This window comes from Gadus chalcogrammus, chromosome 14 (genome assembly GCF_026213295.1).
Source record: "Gadus chalcogrammus isolate NIFS_2021 chromosome 14, NIFS_Gcha_1.0, whole genome shotgun sequence".
NCBI lineage: Eukaryota > Metazoa > Chordata > Actinopteri > Gadiformes > Gadidae > Gadus > Gadus chalcogrammus.
Window position 1 is genome coordinate 15663978 of NC_079425.1, and position 16991 is coordinate 15680968.

The following is a 16991-nucleotide window of genomic DNA, read 5'->3' on the forward strand; positions in this document are numbered from 1 at the left end:
TTAACGTCTAGCGGGTCCGAGCAAGAGAACCTGAGAGCGCGAGAGCGAGAGAGACTCCTCTATAGGCTAGTTTTAATTTGGTCGGTCAGCTCTGAGCCAACCGTCTCAGTTTGAGTAGTCAACACAGTGTTCTACTTCTTGGTTTTGGAGCTCAGTCAGAAAGGTAGAGGAGGAGAGAGGGACGGAGTGACAAGAAAGACACTCAATCTTAATGAGTCTTTTGATATGCCTTTGAACACACTTGATTACTTTCTTAATAATGGTTAAATGTGAACACAGCACAATAAAAACACAACAACAGCAAGTCAGAGTATGTCAACACTAATTGCAACACTCGATACAAACTTTCAACACGTGGAATACAGAACGGCTAAGCAACATACAGTGTTAGTGGCAGAGTGAAATTGCTCTACTATTCGAGCAGGGGAATGCGCGTGTGTCGGACCAGTGGCAGGCAATGACAGTGACCGGGCGAACTTCAATAATAATAATGTGACTTTATGAATATCGTATAGGCTATAAGAAACAAAGTCCTTAACATCAAAATCACAAAGGAAACAATGACACAACATATGGTATTAATTGAATAGAACAAGCACAACCTAACAAATACCAAGTGATTTGCATAAGCACAAGCAATAAACAAAAACACTCGGAATATCTCACAAAATATATTACAAAACAGTGTAGCTACAGTGCCATGAAAAGGCCATTAGCACAGCAGAGGGACCAAAGAAACAATCCTTCCCCCCGGACTGGTGTTGGGCTGCCAAGCGCTGGAAGCATCTAAATCGTTTACATTGTGCTTCAGCCTCTTGACCTTTGGAAGGTGCTAGGGCATGCCAGATTATGTAGTAAATAGACAGAATAATTGCAAACTTCTGTCATTTATTGAGGTATTTCTGTATTAAAGAGGACAATACGCTGATAAAGTAATTATCTATTTTATCAGATAGAGTGGTCAGATATCAAAGTTTAAATAAGGCTGATCCTAAGCCATTCAAAAAAAGGTCTCCAAACAATTTTGAGCATGACAAAGGTACGAGTCGTGCTATATGATCCACGTTCATTGTGGCCTCGCATTTGGCCAATTTAACTGCTGGGTAGGCATTTTGAACTGCCTCAATGTATGGATCAGTGGATCAATAAGAAAAGTAACACAGCAGCCAAAATGCCCCCCCCCCCCCCCCCCCAATATAAATGAATTCAAAATAAATTATGAAATTGAAAATATATATTTATAGACCCCCCCCCCCCCCCCCCCCCAGGTGAACCGTTAATGGCTATTTTTTTTATATAGTCTTACGTTGGTGATGTCCCCTCTAAATTCCAGGTTTGTGGTAGGTCTACCCTTGCTTTCCCTGAGAGCTCAAATGTCCACTCGATGGGGCTTTTTAGCTGTAAACACGTGATAAATAAATTAGGTGCGATTATAATGTCACTTTTGTCCCACCGATGTTTTACTCCGGTTTGGAAGTTGAAACAGCATAATCACGGCGTCAGGAAGGTAGGCTATTTGGCATGCAGGCTTATTGAATACATCTATAAATAACATTTTGAACGAGTAAGAACATTCTTTCTTTCAATTATGTTTTTCGTTTTGAATCTTATCTATCGTATTTGGAGGCATTGGAACAAGTATTCCATAATAAATATTAATTAGATTCTAGAAGAGTTCTAAACACATCTGTGGGAAATACATAGGAAGTGACGTCAGAGGATCTCCTCAGTTCCAAATAGCTGCATATCCGCCGCGAATCTTGTTTACTATTACCGCTAACAATTTAAAACAGAAAACTGCCTTTACCTGACCACATGAAAAGATGATTAAAACGGAAAAGATCTTCCATTTAAAAAGCTCCAGGGGACGGAAGGTCCGTGTGGTTCGGGAACATTATCTGAGAGAACATGTACCTTGTCACAGCTCTCTCTGTCAGGCGGGATGTGACAATGGTAAATTCCCCCCATATTTTTTTCAAACTCCAATAACTCTAGTGTTAACGTTAATCTATAATGATGAATGTAATCAGAGTTTATTGAATGGCAGTACTAATCAGGTAACGTACATTTATTTGGAAAGGTTGTTTCGCTTTCCAAGTTTCGCTTTCCAAACCAAAAAAACTGTTTACTTAATTTAAGTCTTCAGATTCAGGAGAACTTCACAGTCGTTAAACCACCGAAGCAAATGTGTATTGATGGTTGCCAACCTTCGTTACAGACGGCAAGTTGCTCTCGGAAGACGTGACCCACTATGTGTTCCCTGACGTGGGTGTCGTGGTGGACTACCAGGAGGTTCTGGAGTTTAGAGAGCTCCGGGGGGTTGTCTTCACGCAGACCGCCTGCAGCGCTGTGCAGCACAGCAAAGGACGCAGGTATAAGTTCGGCAGACCTTTAAGGAATGTAGATAGACGTGGCAGATAGACAAATGTGACCAAAGCGACCCATAATTTGGTTTATTATGTGCTTATGGTGTTATTTACTTTGAACATCCAGAAATCTGCTCCATACAGAGCCGAGCTGCCCCTGGGCCTGAAGGCAATTGTTTCGAGTGTGTGTGTGTGTGTGTGTGTGTGTGTGTGTGTGTGTGTGTGTGTGTGTGTGTGTGTGTGTGTGTGTGTGTGTGTGTGTGTGTGTGTGTGTGTGTGTGTGTGTGTGTGTGTGTGTGTGTGTGTGTGTGTGTGTGTGTGTGTGTGTCTGCAGCCATTTAAAATAATTCTTGAATTCTTTGTCTGTTTTGTGCAGGCAGTACAACCGGCTGCGCAACCTGCTGAAGGACCCGCGTCACGACTGTGTTCTGTTTGCCAATGAGTTTCAGGAGTATGCTTACTGCTCCCGGGCGAAGGGTGAAAGCCAGGACATATGGCACAGCAGGTTGGTAACTAACCCTAGTCCTCACCAGGTTCAACCTCCCTATCAGTTGAACTTAATCGGTGCTCCTGTGTCCTTCACATTACCTGATCTGCATGTTTAGACAGAGGAATCATGTAATGGTCTGGTCCCCAGAGAAGCATTACACAGGGCAAATCACATTATCTGAGTTGCTCTTGTTATTGTGTTATTATGAATATTAGCAAGGACATTATAAAATCTTTATTTTAAATTGCATGCAACACTATATTCAATGACACGTGTGTGTGTGTGTGTGTGTGTGTGTGTGTGTGTGTGTGTGTGTGTGTGTGTGTGTGTGTGTGTGTGTGTGTGTGTGTGTGTGTGTGTGTGTGTGTGTGTGTGTGTGTGTGTGAACCAGGTCTGTTTACAGTGCAGCAGTGTGGTACCATGACCACCTGGTTGGTGTCAAGCCTGTAGTAATGATCACTGAGGACGAGGCTGCAGTAGCCATGTACAGCAGTCTGCACTCTGGCATTTACATTGTCTCCATGCAGGTAATCATATTATTCATGACATTGTGGTAAGCTACAAGGAAAACTAAACTTCCCTGTTCGAGGTTTACTGTTAAGGCTTTTGCTTCTCAACTCACTACAATCTAAAATAAGGTGTTTTAGGGTTCTCTATAATGCACTGATCGGAAATAATTATGATCATTTAGGTGCAATTTATGTATTTCCTCACCATGGCTTTGTTAATATATTAGTCCTCTACCTCTATCTGATGATACAAGTGACTGCCTCCAGTGGTGCTTGATAATCAAATAAAGTATTGACCCGATTGCCTTACTTTCAGGCTCAGGGTCCAAAATTATCTTTTTTTTTTCTCTTGAATCTGCGAAATGGTCAAATGTGTCTTCCATTGGCCGGTAGAAGGATTTCTTTTGGACAATGTTCCACACAGACTAACAGAAAAATTAGCCATTTGTCTGCCAAGTTCATTGTTGAAAGGACGTACTTAATTCCTAAAAGGTTAGCTCTGAGCCAAAAGAAAGCTTTCATCATGAATGCATCAGTAAAACATTTACAGTATACATTTTAGTATAAACAGTGTTCTCTTGCGTCCTGCATTTTCCCAGGAATATTTACTGAACTTCTGGCCAGAGCTGCAGGCAGCCCAGGATCTGTACTGCTCAGTTTCCCAGGCCCTGCAAGAGAAGGAGAGCGAGGGAACAGAGAGGGAGTACCTGGAACACTTGCCCTCGGAAGTGCTGGAGGCCGGGATCAAATCCGGCCGATACATTCAGGTAGGCAAACCTACCAACAAATGTTCCTAAAGCCCAGTTTAGACTGCTTGCAAGGGTGACTTCTTGCAAAAGAATCTCAAGAACTGGACCCCTCACATCGCTGCAAAGAGCAATGAGCCCAAGCCGTCTTAAGCGATAGCATTAAGACAGCTTCTGTTATTCTAGTAGTTGAACAGCTCATTAAAAAACACATACTTCAGGGACTATATTTCGGCATGAGAGGGACAAATAAATGATAATCCTGCTCAAAACTGATAGTTCCACTTGTTTCCTTTTATATAATCCACCTTTAAAAAAAGAACAACAACATTGTTCATTTTGGTAGGTTATGGTTGATGTGGCGTCTTGTTTTTTCTAGAGTGAGGTGGATGCGTCACGATGTTCGGAAACCACACTTGATGTGATAAGGGACATGTCTTGAGACCCCATGCAATGGCTTCAAACGCCCTGCAAGTAACCACTTTAAACCGCTGCAACGTTCTAAAAACATTTAGTCTCATCACAAAACTTTAGAAGTGAGCTTAAAGGGTATAGTAGAGTACAAACACGGCTCTTTGTTTTTTGATGCATGCTTTTTCTTGACGTAGTGATTTGTGATAAGCTTGAATGTCTTTTAATATAGATGCATAACTTTGCAGGGTACTCTGAATGTCAACAAGCACCGGGCGCAGAACGAGGCTTTTGTTCGACTGGAGGGGTCTTCGAATAAAAACACAGGTGAGCAATGGCTCTGAGTCTGAACGTAGTATAAACCGGACAAACCGCCACTATCAAAAAAGGATGCACACCCTTGGAACATTATTGAGCAATCAGCATCTAACCAAGTTATATCCAAGTATTTGAAGGTCCCATGGCATGCTACATTGTGGATGCTTTTATCTAGGTGATAGTGGCCCTTAATACAGTATTTGAAGACTCATTCCCTCGCAATGACTTAAATACAGTTCTTGGACATGGACAAGAATGCTAATTGTATTGCTCTCTAATGATGTCTCTAGTCTTGAAACACTTAGTCACTGCTTTCCTTCCGATCAACTCTTTCCTCGTCTCTGCTCCTCGGATGTCCGGACCCGCTGGCAGATCTGAACAGTGATGTGTTGTTGAGTGGCGGGAAGAGCCGGAACCGGGCCGTGCAGGGCGACATGGTGGTGGTGGAGCTTTTGCAGAAGAGCGAGTGGAGGGGGCGTGCTACGGCACTGAGCGAAGGCCAGGGAGAGGACAAGCTGCCAGAGAGCACCCAGAGCCAACCCATGCCCACAGGTGAAGCCAATTCTTGGAAGGTCCACGTCGGAGACCGTGCACACACCCTTTTTGCCTGTTGATGACCCACACATAAGCAAGGACATATAGTATTCTTAGAGCTTAGCAACGTGTCGCACTTGTCTTCCCTAAAGAGGAAAGCGTCAAGTTATCACTGATTGGTCAAAGCCAGACACAGGTGTAGCACTATATTTTGTGTTTGACTGCCAGATAAGAGAATAAAATGATTGCACCCGGTAAAATCAAAAGACAATTTGAAGTTGGTTTCGACTCTTCAATATTTTTCTACATGGATATTGCACATTCCAACATTTGTTCAGTGGAGTAGACTCAGTCTTGCTTCCAGTTTCCAGATTGAATCGCCCGTCCACTCATCGGTTCATGTACATTTGAGGTTGGAAATGCTATACGGCCCCCTTGGGCACACGCTAACATGTCGTGGAGGTATATTGAAGGCTATTTGTGTCGGGAATTTTAGGCCATAGTAAATGGCCAAATCTCATTAATATTCAGTCCTTTATGCCTTTTTAATAAAAAAAAAACTTTAAATAAGACCTTGCAACATAACATTGAGATAAACTTGTTGTCACTGAGATCCTAGTTTCACAAATTAGAAGGCAGAAAAGCTTCAATATGGGTGAACAGGCGTTTCATCATTTTTTACTTTAAGTATGGGTCTTTACTACAGTGGTCCATTTCTCTAGAAGAGGACTGATTACTAAAACGATATCATCATCTTCCCATTGTCGTTATCCCTCCTTGGCCAACAGCGAACGCAAACTCGGCCAGCACTGGTTATTAAACTTTTCCAATCGCCGCTGGAGGTACGAGCTAAAACATGTCTGGAGAACCAAATCCTTACACAAAGGGTTTTACTTTTATTTCTTTGCAAACAATGAACGTCAAATTTGTAGCAGAGAAATGCTGCTAGGGTTCTTAAAGTTGTCTCAGGACCAAGTAATCCAGTCATGGAGATGTCCATTACATTTTATTGTCCAAGTTGTTTTTCTCCGTCAATGATTAGGCAGGCGGCTGCAGTTTTTTTTTTTTTTTATAATTCTCTGCTCTTCCGGAAAATAGCTGCTTTGTGACAGGACAGCTGGTCTTACAAAAGCTCTTTCTTTAAAGATGGAACATTTAGTTTTTCCATTCAAATTGCAAAATTGTCATTTCATTAAATGTCTAATTGAATTGTGTTCATTTACTTACCTGTGTGCCGTTGGTCTGATGGCAGCAGTGTTTTTCCACAAAGTTGAACCCAAACTACCCCTCTTCCCGTAAGGTCGTGTGGTGGGGATACTGCAAAGGAACTGGAGAGACTACGTGGTAACCTTCCCCCCCAAGGAGGAGACCCAGAGCAGGAGCTCCAGGCGCATCCTGGCCACGCCCTGGGACCAGCGAATCCCCAAGATCCGGATCAGCACTCAGCAGGCTGAGGCCCTCCAGGTCAGAAGACTCCCCGTCCCTCTGTCTGCTGAAGGGCTGGAGTAGGCTCACCGATTATCAGCTCCCCCGTCCCTCTGTCTGCTGAAGGGCTGGAGTAGGCTCACCGATTGTCAGATTTGAGATTAATAATCTGAAGTCAGATATCAGACTAGGTCAAATCTTTGTGAACAGGGCTTTTCACTTTCTTTTATGTCATATTTGTTTCGACCAGTCATCTTGCTAGGGGCGTGCAATTGACTAACAGCAAACTTAAACTCAGCCAGCCACACTGGTCAAATAACCTGTTCCCGGTGGGAAAACAAGCTAAAACATCCTGTCCAGACACCAATATTCTAAATACCCTCAGGCTATTCCAATCCACACTGTATAATTGCCTATGTAGAAATACACAATTATTAAAATAATTGCCTTTACCTGCAAATAACTCTTCGGTAGAATATCTCAGAATAAAACTTGAACTTCGCATTTCAGTTCTGCTAGAGCATAGTTGGTCTTCAGAGTAGCTTGCTGCACAATATTTCATAAGATTAAGTGATTTGGGACCAACGCTGGATATATTAATATTAAGGGGATTTAATATAATTTGCAATTTAACAGGTTTCATTGGACTTTATTTAAATAATTCTAGGGGACAATGCATTTGCAGTTCATCTTGTTTAAAAATGTAAATGCTTAAGTACATGTAACTCTTTGTCTGCAATATACAGTAGTGTTAACGGGGTGATATCATGCTTTTTCAACCTTTCCATTTGGGGGAAAAAAGGGATGTTATACGACGTATGTTTACATGTTTTACATCTGCTAAATTAGAATAATCAAAGTCCTAGCCAGGGGGAGTGTTTGCATGCAGTGGGCGGTGCTGATGTGCAGAAGTCGGCAACCCTCAATGTTTACAACTTCACGGTGGCGTGAATTTGCCGACACAAGCGCAAAGCGACCAATCGCAACAGAGTGGGCATGTTGACCAATCACAGCAGACTGGGCTACTCGGGAGGGGGGCCTTAAAGTGACATGATACAAAACAGTGTGAGAATAATAAGGGCTCTTTTTTAACATACAGGCATGTCACCCTATTCTAGTCGTACCACTAAATGCAATTATTAACCCTAAAAAAGCATGATATGGGATCTAAAAACTAAACGGCTAAACAGTCTTATTTTATTTTGCCACCATTTCCTTTTCATGTCACTTTATTGTCTTTGGTTCAACTTTTTGTCGCTTTGTTGTAACTGCTTAGCAGCAGCCTATGTTATTGTCCATGGGACTCCACCCTGGTCCCTTACCCGTGTGCCTGCGTCTCACAGGACCATAGGGTGGTGGTGCGCATCGACTCATGGGAAAGCACGTCTCTCTACCCCAATGGGCACAGCGTCCGCGTGCTGGGCAGAGCTGGCGAGCTGGAGACGGAGGTCCAGACAATCCTGATAGAAAACGGTGTCACCGTGCAGCCCTTCTCGGAGGCCCAGGTGGGTGTCTGTGGACGGTAAACATTCAACTCAACTGCAGGGAGTAAGCGGCTGTAGTTGAGTGTAGAGATTTGTAAAGTGGGAGCAGAACTTGGCTAAAAGTTATCCCCTCACTCTCTGCTCCCTCCCTACGCCATTGAGAAGTGCCCTTCACGCACCTCTGATTGACAGGCTAGATGGATTCCCTGACCCTATCAGGGCAGAGATGCCTCAAGTGAAATGTAAAGTGGCTCAAAAAATATCTACATCAGGGGGCAGGGGAGTCAGGGACACCCCGTCAACCCCCCCGAGACTCACCCTGTCACTGTGCAGTTGCGGGAGATGCCGGTCAACACTCCGGAGAAGCCGTGGCGGGCGGACGAGGCTGCAAGGCGGGACCTCCGGGAGAGCCACCTGGTGTTCAGCGTGGACCCACGCGGGTGCGAGGACGTGGATGACACGCTGTCGGTGCGCACCCTGCCCGGCGGGGCGCGCCTGGAGCTGGGCGTCCACATCGCAGACGTCACCCACTTTGTCCGCGAGGGATCGCTCACGGACCTGGAGGCCCGCTCCAGGTAGGCTGACCCTCGGTGTACAAGACGGCTCTCGAGCTGTAGGGGGGGCATCCTGGTTCGTTCGGTGTGTTCCAGAAATAACTTTTGAACATTAGAGCCCAAAGACGCAAAGTAACGTTTTATCCAAAATTGACTCGAGTCCTACAAGAAGCAAGCAGAAACATTAATGCTCGGTTTAAAACAAGATGATTCAAATTCTTTTTTGGGTTTAACTATAAATTGGACGCAAAGTTGGTGCTTTGAGCAGTAAATTACTATGTATTTTCAAGGGCGACTTCTCCTGTCAATATACCCAGGTTGTTTTCAAAGTGAACTGTACTGACTTGTTAACCTGCTTACTGTATGACTTGCATGTCCTCCGTGGTGTTTTGAATGCTCTTCCTTTCTCCACTGTGTTTGTGCACCAGGGCTACAACCTACTACCTGGCAGACCGTAGGTACGACATGTTGCCAGCGGTGCTCAGTGCAGACCTCTGCTCTCTGCTGGGAGGCGTGGACAGGTCAGCATGGTCTTACTTGTGTTACTGTGAGTGCGTTATTGTTAGGTGAGTGCTGCAGCAGCGCTCAACTATTGTCATTCTTAGGCTTTATTCTTTCTTTCTTTCTTATTCTCTACAAATGTCTGTACATGATTTTTTGAGTGAGATATGCATTTCTGAAAGTAAAAAAGATGAGAAGAGCCAGCCTTGCTCAGGCAGTTAGGTTTTGTCCTCCGGTGTAATTGATCATGCCCCCTAGGTACGCCATGAGCGTGCTGTGGGAGCTGGACGCGCGCACCCTGGTCGTCCACAAGGTGTGGTACGGCCGCACCCTGATCCGCTCCTCCTACCAGCTGTACTACGAGCAGGCGCAGGCCCTGCTCAACGGGGAGCCGGCCCAGGTCCCAGAGCTGCTGCAGCTGGAGCCGGAGCAGCGGGACGCCAAGCTGGCCCAGCTGACCGGGGCCCTGGAGCTGCTGACCCACGTGGCCAGGCACCTGCGGGCCCAGCGGGACCTGGGCGGGGCCCTGGAGCTGGAGGGAGTGGAGGTCAGGGTTTATCATTACTTCTTTTTTTCTGTACGTCTTCTAGAGGTGAGGCATACTGGCACATATCAAGTTACATACACAGATATATAACATAACATTATGTTTAATTAGGTGACAACGAACCATCTCGAAAACAAGATGGTTCATCTCAAGGGGTTTCCTCTGAATAAAATGTGTATATATATATATATATATATATATATATATATATATATATATATATATATATATATATATATATATATATTAAATGTTTTCAGGAAAATTCAGTACTGAGATGGGTGGAAGCACATGGCGTCCATAGATCTAATCATGATGTTCTGTTGGCGTTACGTTTGGCAGGTGCGCGCCCAACTGGACGAGGACAAGAACATCACAGCCCTGGTGCCCCGGCAGCCTCTGGAGGTCCACGAGACGGTGGCAGAGTGCATGATCCATGCCAACCACTGGGTGGCGCGCAAGATCCAGGAGAGCTTCCCCCAGCAGTCCCTGCTGCGCCACCATCCGCCCCCACGACAGGAGTATTTCTGCCAGCTGGTGGACTGCGCCAAGGCCATGGGCTTCACCATCAACACCAGGTGGGTTTTAAATCCCGTAGGCCGACGCCTACTTCATCTATCCACTCAAACACTGTTTAATGATTATTTAGGGGCATCAGTGGCTCAGGGGTAGAGCAGGTTGTTGATAGTTGGATCCCCGGTTCCTCCCAGGCTAAGTGTCCCTAAGCATGCACCTAACCCTCACGGCTCCTGAAGAGTTTGCTATTGCCTTGCTTTGTTAACAGCACTGTAGGTGTACGAATGGGTGAATGTGAGGCAATAATTGTAAAGTGCTTTGAGTGGCCACAGGCCAGAAATCCCTGCTTCATTAATTACTTTACATTGATTTGTTTGTTTCCAAAAAACTCCCTACTGTTGAGTGTTCTTGGTTGCCATGTGATTAGATTTTTCCTTGTGCCACTAGGTCGAACAAGGATTTAGCAGACTCTCTGGACCAGGCGGTGGACCCCAAGGACCCGTTGGTGAACAGAATGCTCAGAGTGATGGCCACCCAGGCCATGTCCAACGCCCTCTACGTCTCCACCGGGTCTATCCCCAAAGACCAGTGTTACCACTACGGTACGCCGCCGACGTTATTCTGTTTCAGTGGTCCAGTTCAGAACACGATTTATAAATATCTGGATGAAGCAGGAGGTCATTATTTGGTCCTCCTCTCCTAGGTCTGGCCCTGGACAGATACACACACTTCACCTCACCGATCCGTCGCTATGCCGACATAGTGGTTCATCGCCTCCTCACAGCAGCCATCAGCCTGGACCGAGGCTCGGACCCGGGTCAAACCCTGGCCAGTAACAAAGACCTGGGGGTCACTGCCGAGCACATCAACAGAAAGAACCAGGTCTGGCTCAGAGGTTGCGCTCCCTTTACCATAATTCCTCGACTCAATACTTTGGACGTGATGAAAAATCCCAAACATTAAATATTCATGGTGGATATTTGATTATTTTTAATTATAATCAAGGTGGAGAGTTGATGAATCAATACATTTTTTTTGCTCAGCAAGAGCCGAAGAAGTAAAAAAATATATATCCCAGATATATATGGCAGACTTTACTTGATTGTCAACACGGTTTTACAGTATTATCATTGACTTAAGCAACAAACATTGACGCCTCACCTCTTGACCGTGTGCTCTCAGGCAGCGCAGCGGACCCAGAAGCTGTCCACAGAGCTGTTCCAGTGTCTCTACTTCAAGGACAAAGACCCCCTGACAGACCCTTGCTGTGTGGCCGATGCCGTTGTTTACTCCATCCGCACCAACGGCTTCTTGGTCTTCATCCCACAGTGAGGAAATCCTTGCACTTAAAAGCTTTGAAGGGGAGAGCAGAAGTGAGCAAGATTGACTTGCTAAACCACCAAAAACCCAACATCTGTTTCTTCCCAAAGATTCTCTCCACCATTGAAAAGTGTTGCATTTCACGCAGCTTCGATAGCCAGGCCGCATGGATTCCCACAAACAATGGCCTCGATTGGTCAGAAATGAGCCGGGAGCGCTAAACAAATTTGGCTCAAACCTCAGTCCACTCAAATTCAATTTTCTCACAGCACATTTCACTTACGGTACTACTCGCTTACGGATAGCTGCTATTTCTAACAAATGAAACGCAAATAATAGCTCCGAAATTGTACCTACAGCACCATAATACTTTTAACATGTCAGCTAAGTGTGACCTAAGACCACACAATGACATAATGGAGCCATCACGGTGCACTACAGTCATAAATGTACTGGAGGAACTGACCCTAGGGCTTTTTCTTTGTGTCGTGTTTGGCAGGTATGGCCTGAAGGGAGCGGTGTACGTGAAGAACCGGGAGGGCCAGGTTGTGAGTGCGGGGCCGGACGGCACCTGTGAGTGGCAGAGTGGTTCAGTCCACAGATACCCCGACCGCATCAGCACAGTCTGCAGCACCGGCACCATAACCTTCAACTTGTTCCAACATATCACTGTAAGTCGGTTCACATAAACATGCAAATACATGCTGTATATAGCTGTATATATTCCATCTAGATTCCACTTGGGTTTTGGATCGTTGGTGCCGTTAAAGCAGTAAACGATTATAAATGCTACTCGACACTGACCATCCAAAACCATTTATTCTTCTGCTTTACCTGGATGCAACAAGGATGCGTTTCATTCCCTTGCCTCTTGTGTAGGTACGCATCTCCGTCCAGCCATCGCGCTGCCATTCAGACAGCCTCCTCTTGGAGGTGCTGAGCTGCCAGCCGCACCAGAGGCCGGATCCCGTGGACCTCCCGGGGCCACAGCCCCAGGGGCGGACCCATCTGGTGCAGGAGGTGGTGCGGCTGGCTGAGGAGGCCTCCAAGCAGGCCCAGGAGAAGGCAGCACAGGGCAGCAGACCCTCCGAGGAGGAGAGAACCTTCTACCAGACCAAATGGCCCAACCTCTACTCCCTCCTGGAGGAGGTGAGGGAGCTGGCTCTGATGGACCCGCAGGCCTGTGGAGGTGGGCCGAGGCTCAGTGGGGGGGCCGGATGCACTTCAACAGCATAGAAGACACTCACCCAGGTCATATTTACTTGGTTGTACAGTTGAAAAACTTTGCTTTTTATATCAGAGTATATTAATTGGTATGAAAGTGATCGCTTATCAGCACTATAAATTTCTTTGCTTTTGAACTACAGCTTTTTCTATATTTTACTATTTTTACCTATTTTCCTAAATTAAAAAAGGAGTCAGTTACCAAGTTTCTGGCTATTTCAATTGTGTTTGAGATTAGTATCGGGGAAAATTGACTGGAGGGATTGATATTGGGCCTAGTACATCGGTATTCTGTATACATTGTAAATCTATTTTTCGATTACCTTTTGTACAGATGTTTTCATTTACATTTATTGTCAGAAATCCAATTTTTAAATAACATTAAAGATTAGTTTACCTAATCAAGCAGAGTTTATTAACTACACCCATTTATAGAAATGAATAAAAAGGTTTCATCTTGGGAATGGAATAGCATAATGTTGCATGTTCTGTCACACTATACAAGGCAAAACAAACACTCCTTTTTTGGTGTGACGACCAAATACGGATTAGCCCCAATAGGCTAATGCAGTGCTGAAACAATGTCAAAAAATGCAAATGTTGAACAAACGTGAACAAGGTACGGCAGCTGTAACAAATCTTAAATCTTAAATAAGTCACACAAAGCCTACAACAGGCGTCCACTTTAGTTTTAATTAAAATGTAATATTTGGGAAAAAATATCCAATTAAAACCAACTTTGAGAATAAGTTAGTGACTCCTGCACATATTAACTAAGGACCACTTTAGGACACAATGTACAGTGTGGTTTGCATGTCCAAAACAGAAGACAAGCTTTCAAATAAACCAAGAACACAATGGAGACCTGCACTGTGCAAGCGTGCACGGGAAAAGTGAACGGCTGTCAAGTTTACTCCCGGGCTGGCTGGGCTCTACTCCCTCACGCTGGGTCGAGTTCGGCGTCTATTGGGGGTTCTGTGCTGGGGCCCACCTCCATGTCCTTCCTTTCCTCAAACCCAGGCACCAGTGGACAGGGCTCAGTCGGTGGCGAAATAGCTTGGGGTAGGTGTACAGAAGAGGCCTGTACACCGGCCTGGGAGGAGGCTGCCTGGGCAGAGGTGGCCTGGGAGGAGGCTGCCTGGGCAGAGGTGGCCTGGGAGGAGGCTGCCTGGGCAGAGGTGGCCTGGGAGGAGGCTGCCTGGGCAGAGGTGGCCTGGGAGGAGGCTGCCTGGGCGGAGACGGCCGCCTGGGAGGAGGCTGCCTGGGAGTCTGGTTGGTCTAGAATGGAGAAATATCAGCATTAAGGCTCCTACCCACTAGGCGCCCACCCCAGGATGAGGAGTCAGCTGACCTACTCAGGGGGAGGGGGGCGATCGGAAAATGAAGTCAGATCTTATTGTCGTCGTGGTGTGTGGGGGGGGGGGGGGGGCTGAAGGCGGGCTTTTGCTACCCCCAGTTGAGTCAGGAGGGCAAAGATCATTGGGCCTGAAGATGACTGATAGCAAGAAGATTTATGTCGTTTGTACTGCTGAAGACGGCCTGACTTAAAGTCTCCTTGAGCCTTTTCGTGTCCCAAAAATGACCCACTACACATCAATCCACGACACAATTCAAATTCTCATTCTCACCTGTGGGGAGCTGTCTTCTGGCCAGCCTCCTCTCCAGGGCCAGCTGTCTGTTAAGCTCGATGCGCCTCTGCTGCTCCTCTGTCAGGGTGGGGGCTGGGGTGGAGGGGGCTGGGGTGGAGGGGGCTGGGGTGGAGGGGCCTGGGGTGGAGTGGGCTGGGCCTTGGGAGCCCAGAGGGAATCTCCCAGTGCTGCCAAAGGGTTCTGGATCGTCAAAGACATGCTGCACCGGAGTCACCTCTGTCTCCCCTGAAACAAGTTCAAATGGGTCTTATTGACTAACTCTTCAAACTAAACTAAAAAAGGTAAAAAGGAAAAACGCCATCCCTACCAATGAAGTCCTCATGAACCAAAGGCATGTCCAGTCGTATTCTCTTCAGGCAGGTCTATGGTGTGGGGGGGCGGGGGGTAAATTGATTCATTCAATGATTCATAAAGAGAGTGGGTCACAAAGTAGAAAGAAATACCATGATGTGTACACCCTGTGCGCATGGATTTGTAAACGGTTCCCTCGGATTACAAATCTGTGCGCACAGATTTGGTTTGTTCTACAACGCAGGGATACCCCATCAAGCATTATGACGCTGAATGCATATCTGATTCCAACCAGCATCTAAACAGTATGAATGACTGAAAGTAGTGTTTATCTTTTAACAATTGACTGTACAGTTAAGTTGGCCTTACAAAAGAAGGCTCCAACATTAGAGCCTTTTTTGTTCTTTAATAGAGTTGCAGCAAGACATAACGACGTAGATTCATAAACACAGCTAAATGCTTTTTCTTGTTGCATTGAAGTATCAACCAATATATTTTTGAACAGTAAGCAGGACTCAACAATCCCACCTGAACATCCTTCTTGCTTCCCAGCCTCTCCACTTTGTCCATGAAATCATCAAATTGCAGTTTGGGATACAATCTGTGGGCCCAGTTCTCCATCTTCTGCATGACTACACGCAGATCTTCTGCCTAATTTGAGAGACATCAAGAAATGACACACAAGATAATTATGACAATGTCTCGCTAACTCTACTCCTGGTGTTTGACCGTGGCCTATTGGCAACGCCTACCTCATGCCCTTTGCCTTTAAATCTGACATTGCCAAAAAGGGTCCGTAGAGCTGGTAGTCCCCTCTCTGAAGTGAGCCTGGAATTGAAAGAATTAAAAAATTACAAAGAGAATATCTAATAAGATCAAATAAGCTGGTCACAAATCATCTTCAAGGACTAATTTTCAATTCATAACAATTATTATTTACATTAGTTTTGCAAACATCCGCTGCGGCTTAGTGTTTCTGGATTCATCCGTTTTGGAACCTAGTACACCTAACCGCATTCTAATCGTCACTAGCAGCATCCCAATTCTACGACAATGCCTACTGACGGCCGCTCAGCTCAACTGCTTTATAGGAGTACCTCTGGGAATCCAGTTTGGGCTGTGGCCTTTTGACCGTCCTTCGTTTAGCTGCGGGAACATCTGCTAGTTTGGAGAGGTCTCCGTCTTCCTCCCCTGAATCAACCCAAAAACGTTCAGTACTCGGGTGATCACAATTGCTTTGTAGATGTTGGACATCTTAAAATAAAGACGTGTGAGATACCAGTTACCATTATAAAATCACATAAGGTTTACTATATCATTCATTTAGCCTTTGGTTGAAAACAGTTTTAGCAGGTAGTTTCAGTGTACAGACAATAACGTTAGTGTTATGGAGAGGTTACCCTCACCATTACCAAACGGGTCGTCCCCTCCAAGGCCTGGGGAGAGGGGTGGTGGGAGAGGAGGAAAGCTCTCATCCTCGAACTGGTCATAGTCAGGGAGGTTAAAACGGCCACTTCCAATGGAATCAGACATTCCTGTAAGGTAGTTTCCTTTTTTATATATTTGTCTCATTGTGGCGTTTGTAAGGGTAAATTGCTTGGTAACAATATTTCTTTGATATAATCGTTCTTGTCATTACTTATATCTATACTAGAACAGACGATATTACTTTGTACTGCAAAGTGAAATTTAGAGTTAGACCTTGATATTCAATAGGACTAGAACATGCAACACTTTCGGCCAGTTATTGTCCTTCAACCTCGGTTTGTTGTGTACTTGAGGATATATCAGCGCTAGAACTCTACAAATTCGTTGTCAAGTTGAAAAAGCTAACCAAGTTTAGCAGTAAGGCACCCACTGACTTTACCAGGGTTGTTTCAATAGCGATAGCGTCATGTAGGAGTCATATAGATAACAAATGCTCTAGATTTTCATCGAGCAACGGAAGCATTATGTAAACGTCTGCGAGGGCAGAAAATGTTGGCATTAAAATCATTTCAGTCTATTGTCGCAACACCTTACCTTTATTAAGCGAGGAGCTCAAGCAGACGCGGCAATTTTCAGAGACTGCCGCTAAAAGAAGCCGCACTACTTCCGGTTCCACCT

At 45.4% G+C, this 16991-nt stretch overlaps 2 protein-coding genes across 3 annotated transcripts; one reads left to right on the plus strand and one right to left on the minus strand.

Moving 5' to 3' along the window:
- Positions 1–1718: 1718 nt before the first annotated feature.
- On the plus strand, positions 1719–13586 carry dis3l (DIS3 like exosome 3'-5' exoribonuclease). Its single transcript, XM_056607862.1, has 18 exons — positions 1719–1953; positions 2219–2372; positions 2743–2871; positions 3248–3383; positions 3965–4132; positions 4771–4849; positions 5213–5392; positions 6675–6838; positions 8143–8304; positions 8617–8858; positions 9266–9358; positions 9597–9885; positions 10228–10463; positions 10849–11003; positions 11105–11283; positions 11584–11729; positions 12221–12392; positions 12601–13586. Exons 1-18 carry the CDS (start codon positions 1824–1826, stop codon positions 12955–12957), a joined length of 3171 nt encoding a protein of 1056 aa, XP_056463837.1. The 5' UTR covers positions 1719–1823; the 3' UTR covers positions 12958–13586.
- Positions 13088–16981, minus strand: tipin (timeless interacting protein). Of its 2 annotated transcripts, none has more exons than XM_056607865.1 (8): positions 16908–16981; positions 16298–16420; positions 15983–16076; positions 15638–15713; positions 15414–15536; positions 14902–14956; positions 14574–14819; positions 13088–14223 (listed from the first exon to the last, which is right to left on the minus strand). In XM_056607865.1, the coding sequence occupies exons 2-8, from the start codon at positions 16416–16418 to the stop codon at positions 13886–13888; spliced, it is 1053 nt and encodes a 350-aa protein (XP_056463840.1). In that variant the 5' UTR covers positions 16419–16420; positions 16908–16981; the 3' UTR covers positions 13088–13885. The 2 variants fall into 2 exon arrangements, with proteins under 2 accessions (XP_056463840.1, XP_056463838.1); XM_056607863.1 differs by having other exon boundaries at positions 13103–14223; positions 16292–16420.
- Between the last annotated feature and the right edge of the window lie 10 nt (positions 16982–16991).

Bases quoted from the DNA above. Each gene is read 5' to 3' on its own strand.
- dis3l (XM_056607862.1), top strand. From the start codon at position 1,824: ATGATTAAAACGGAAAAGATCTTCCATTTAAAAAGCTCCAGGGGACGG. The intron at 8,305-8,616 runs GTGGGTGTCTGT...GTCACTGTGCAG, and splicing joins AGCCCTTCTCGGAGGCCCAG to TTGCGGGAGATGCCGGTCAA. The intron at 12,393-12,600 runs GTAAGTCGGTTC...CCTCTTGTGTAG, and splicing joins ACTTGTTCCAACATATCACT to GTACGCATCTCCGTCCAGCC.
- tipin (XM_056607863.1), bottom strand. From the start codon at position 16,418: ATGTCTGATTCCATTGGAAGTGGCCGTTTTAACCTCCCTGACTATGAC. The intron at 16,077-16,291 runs GTGAGGGTAACC...GGGTTGATTCAG, and splicing joins GGACGACCCGTTTGGTAATG to GGGAGGAAGACGGAGACCTC. The intron at 15,714-15,982 runs GTACTCCTATAA...TTTCAATTCCAG, and splicing joins CCCAAACTGGATTCCCAGAG to GCTCACTTCAGAGAGGGGAC.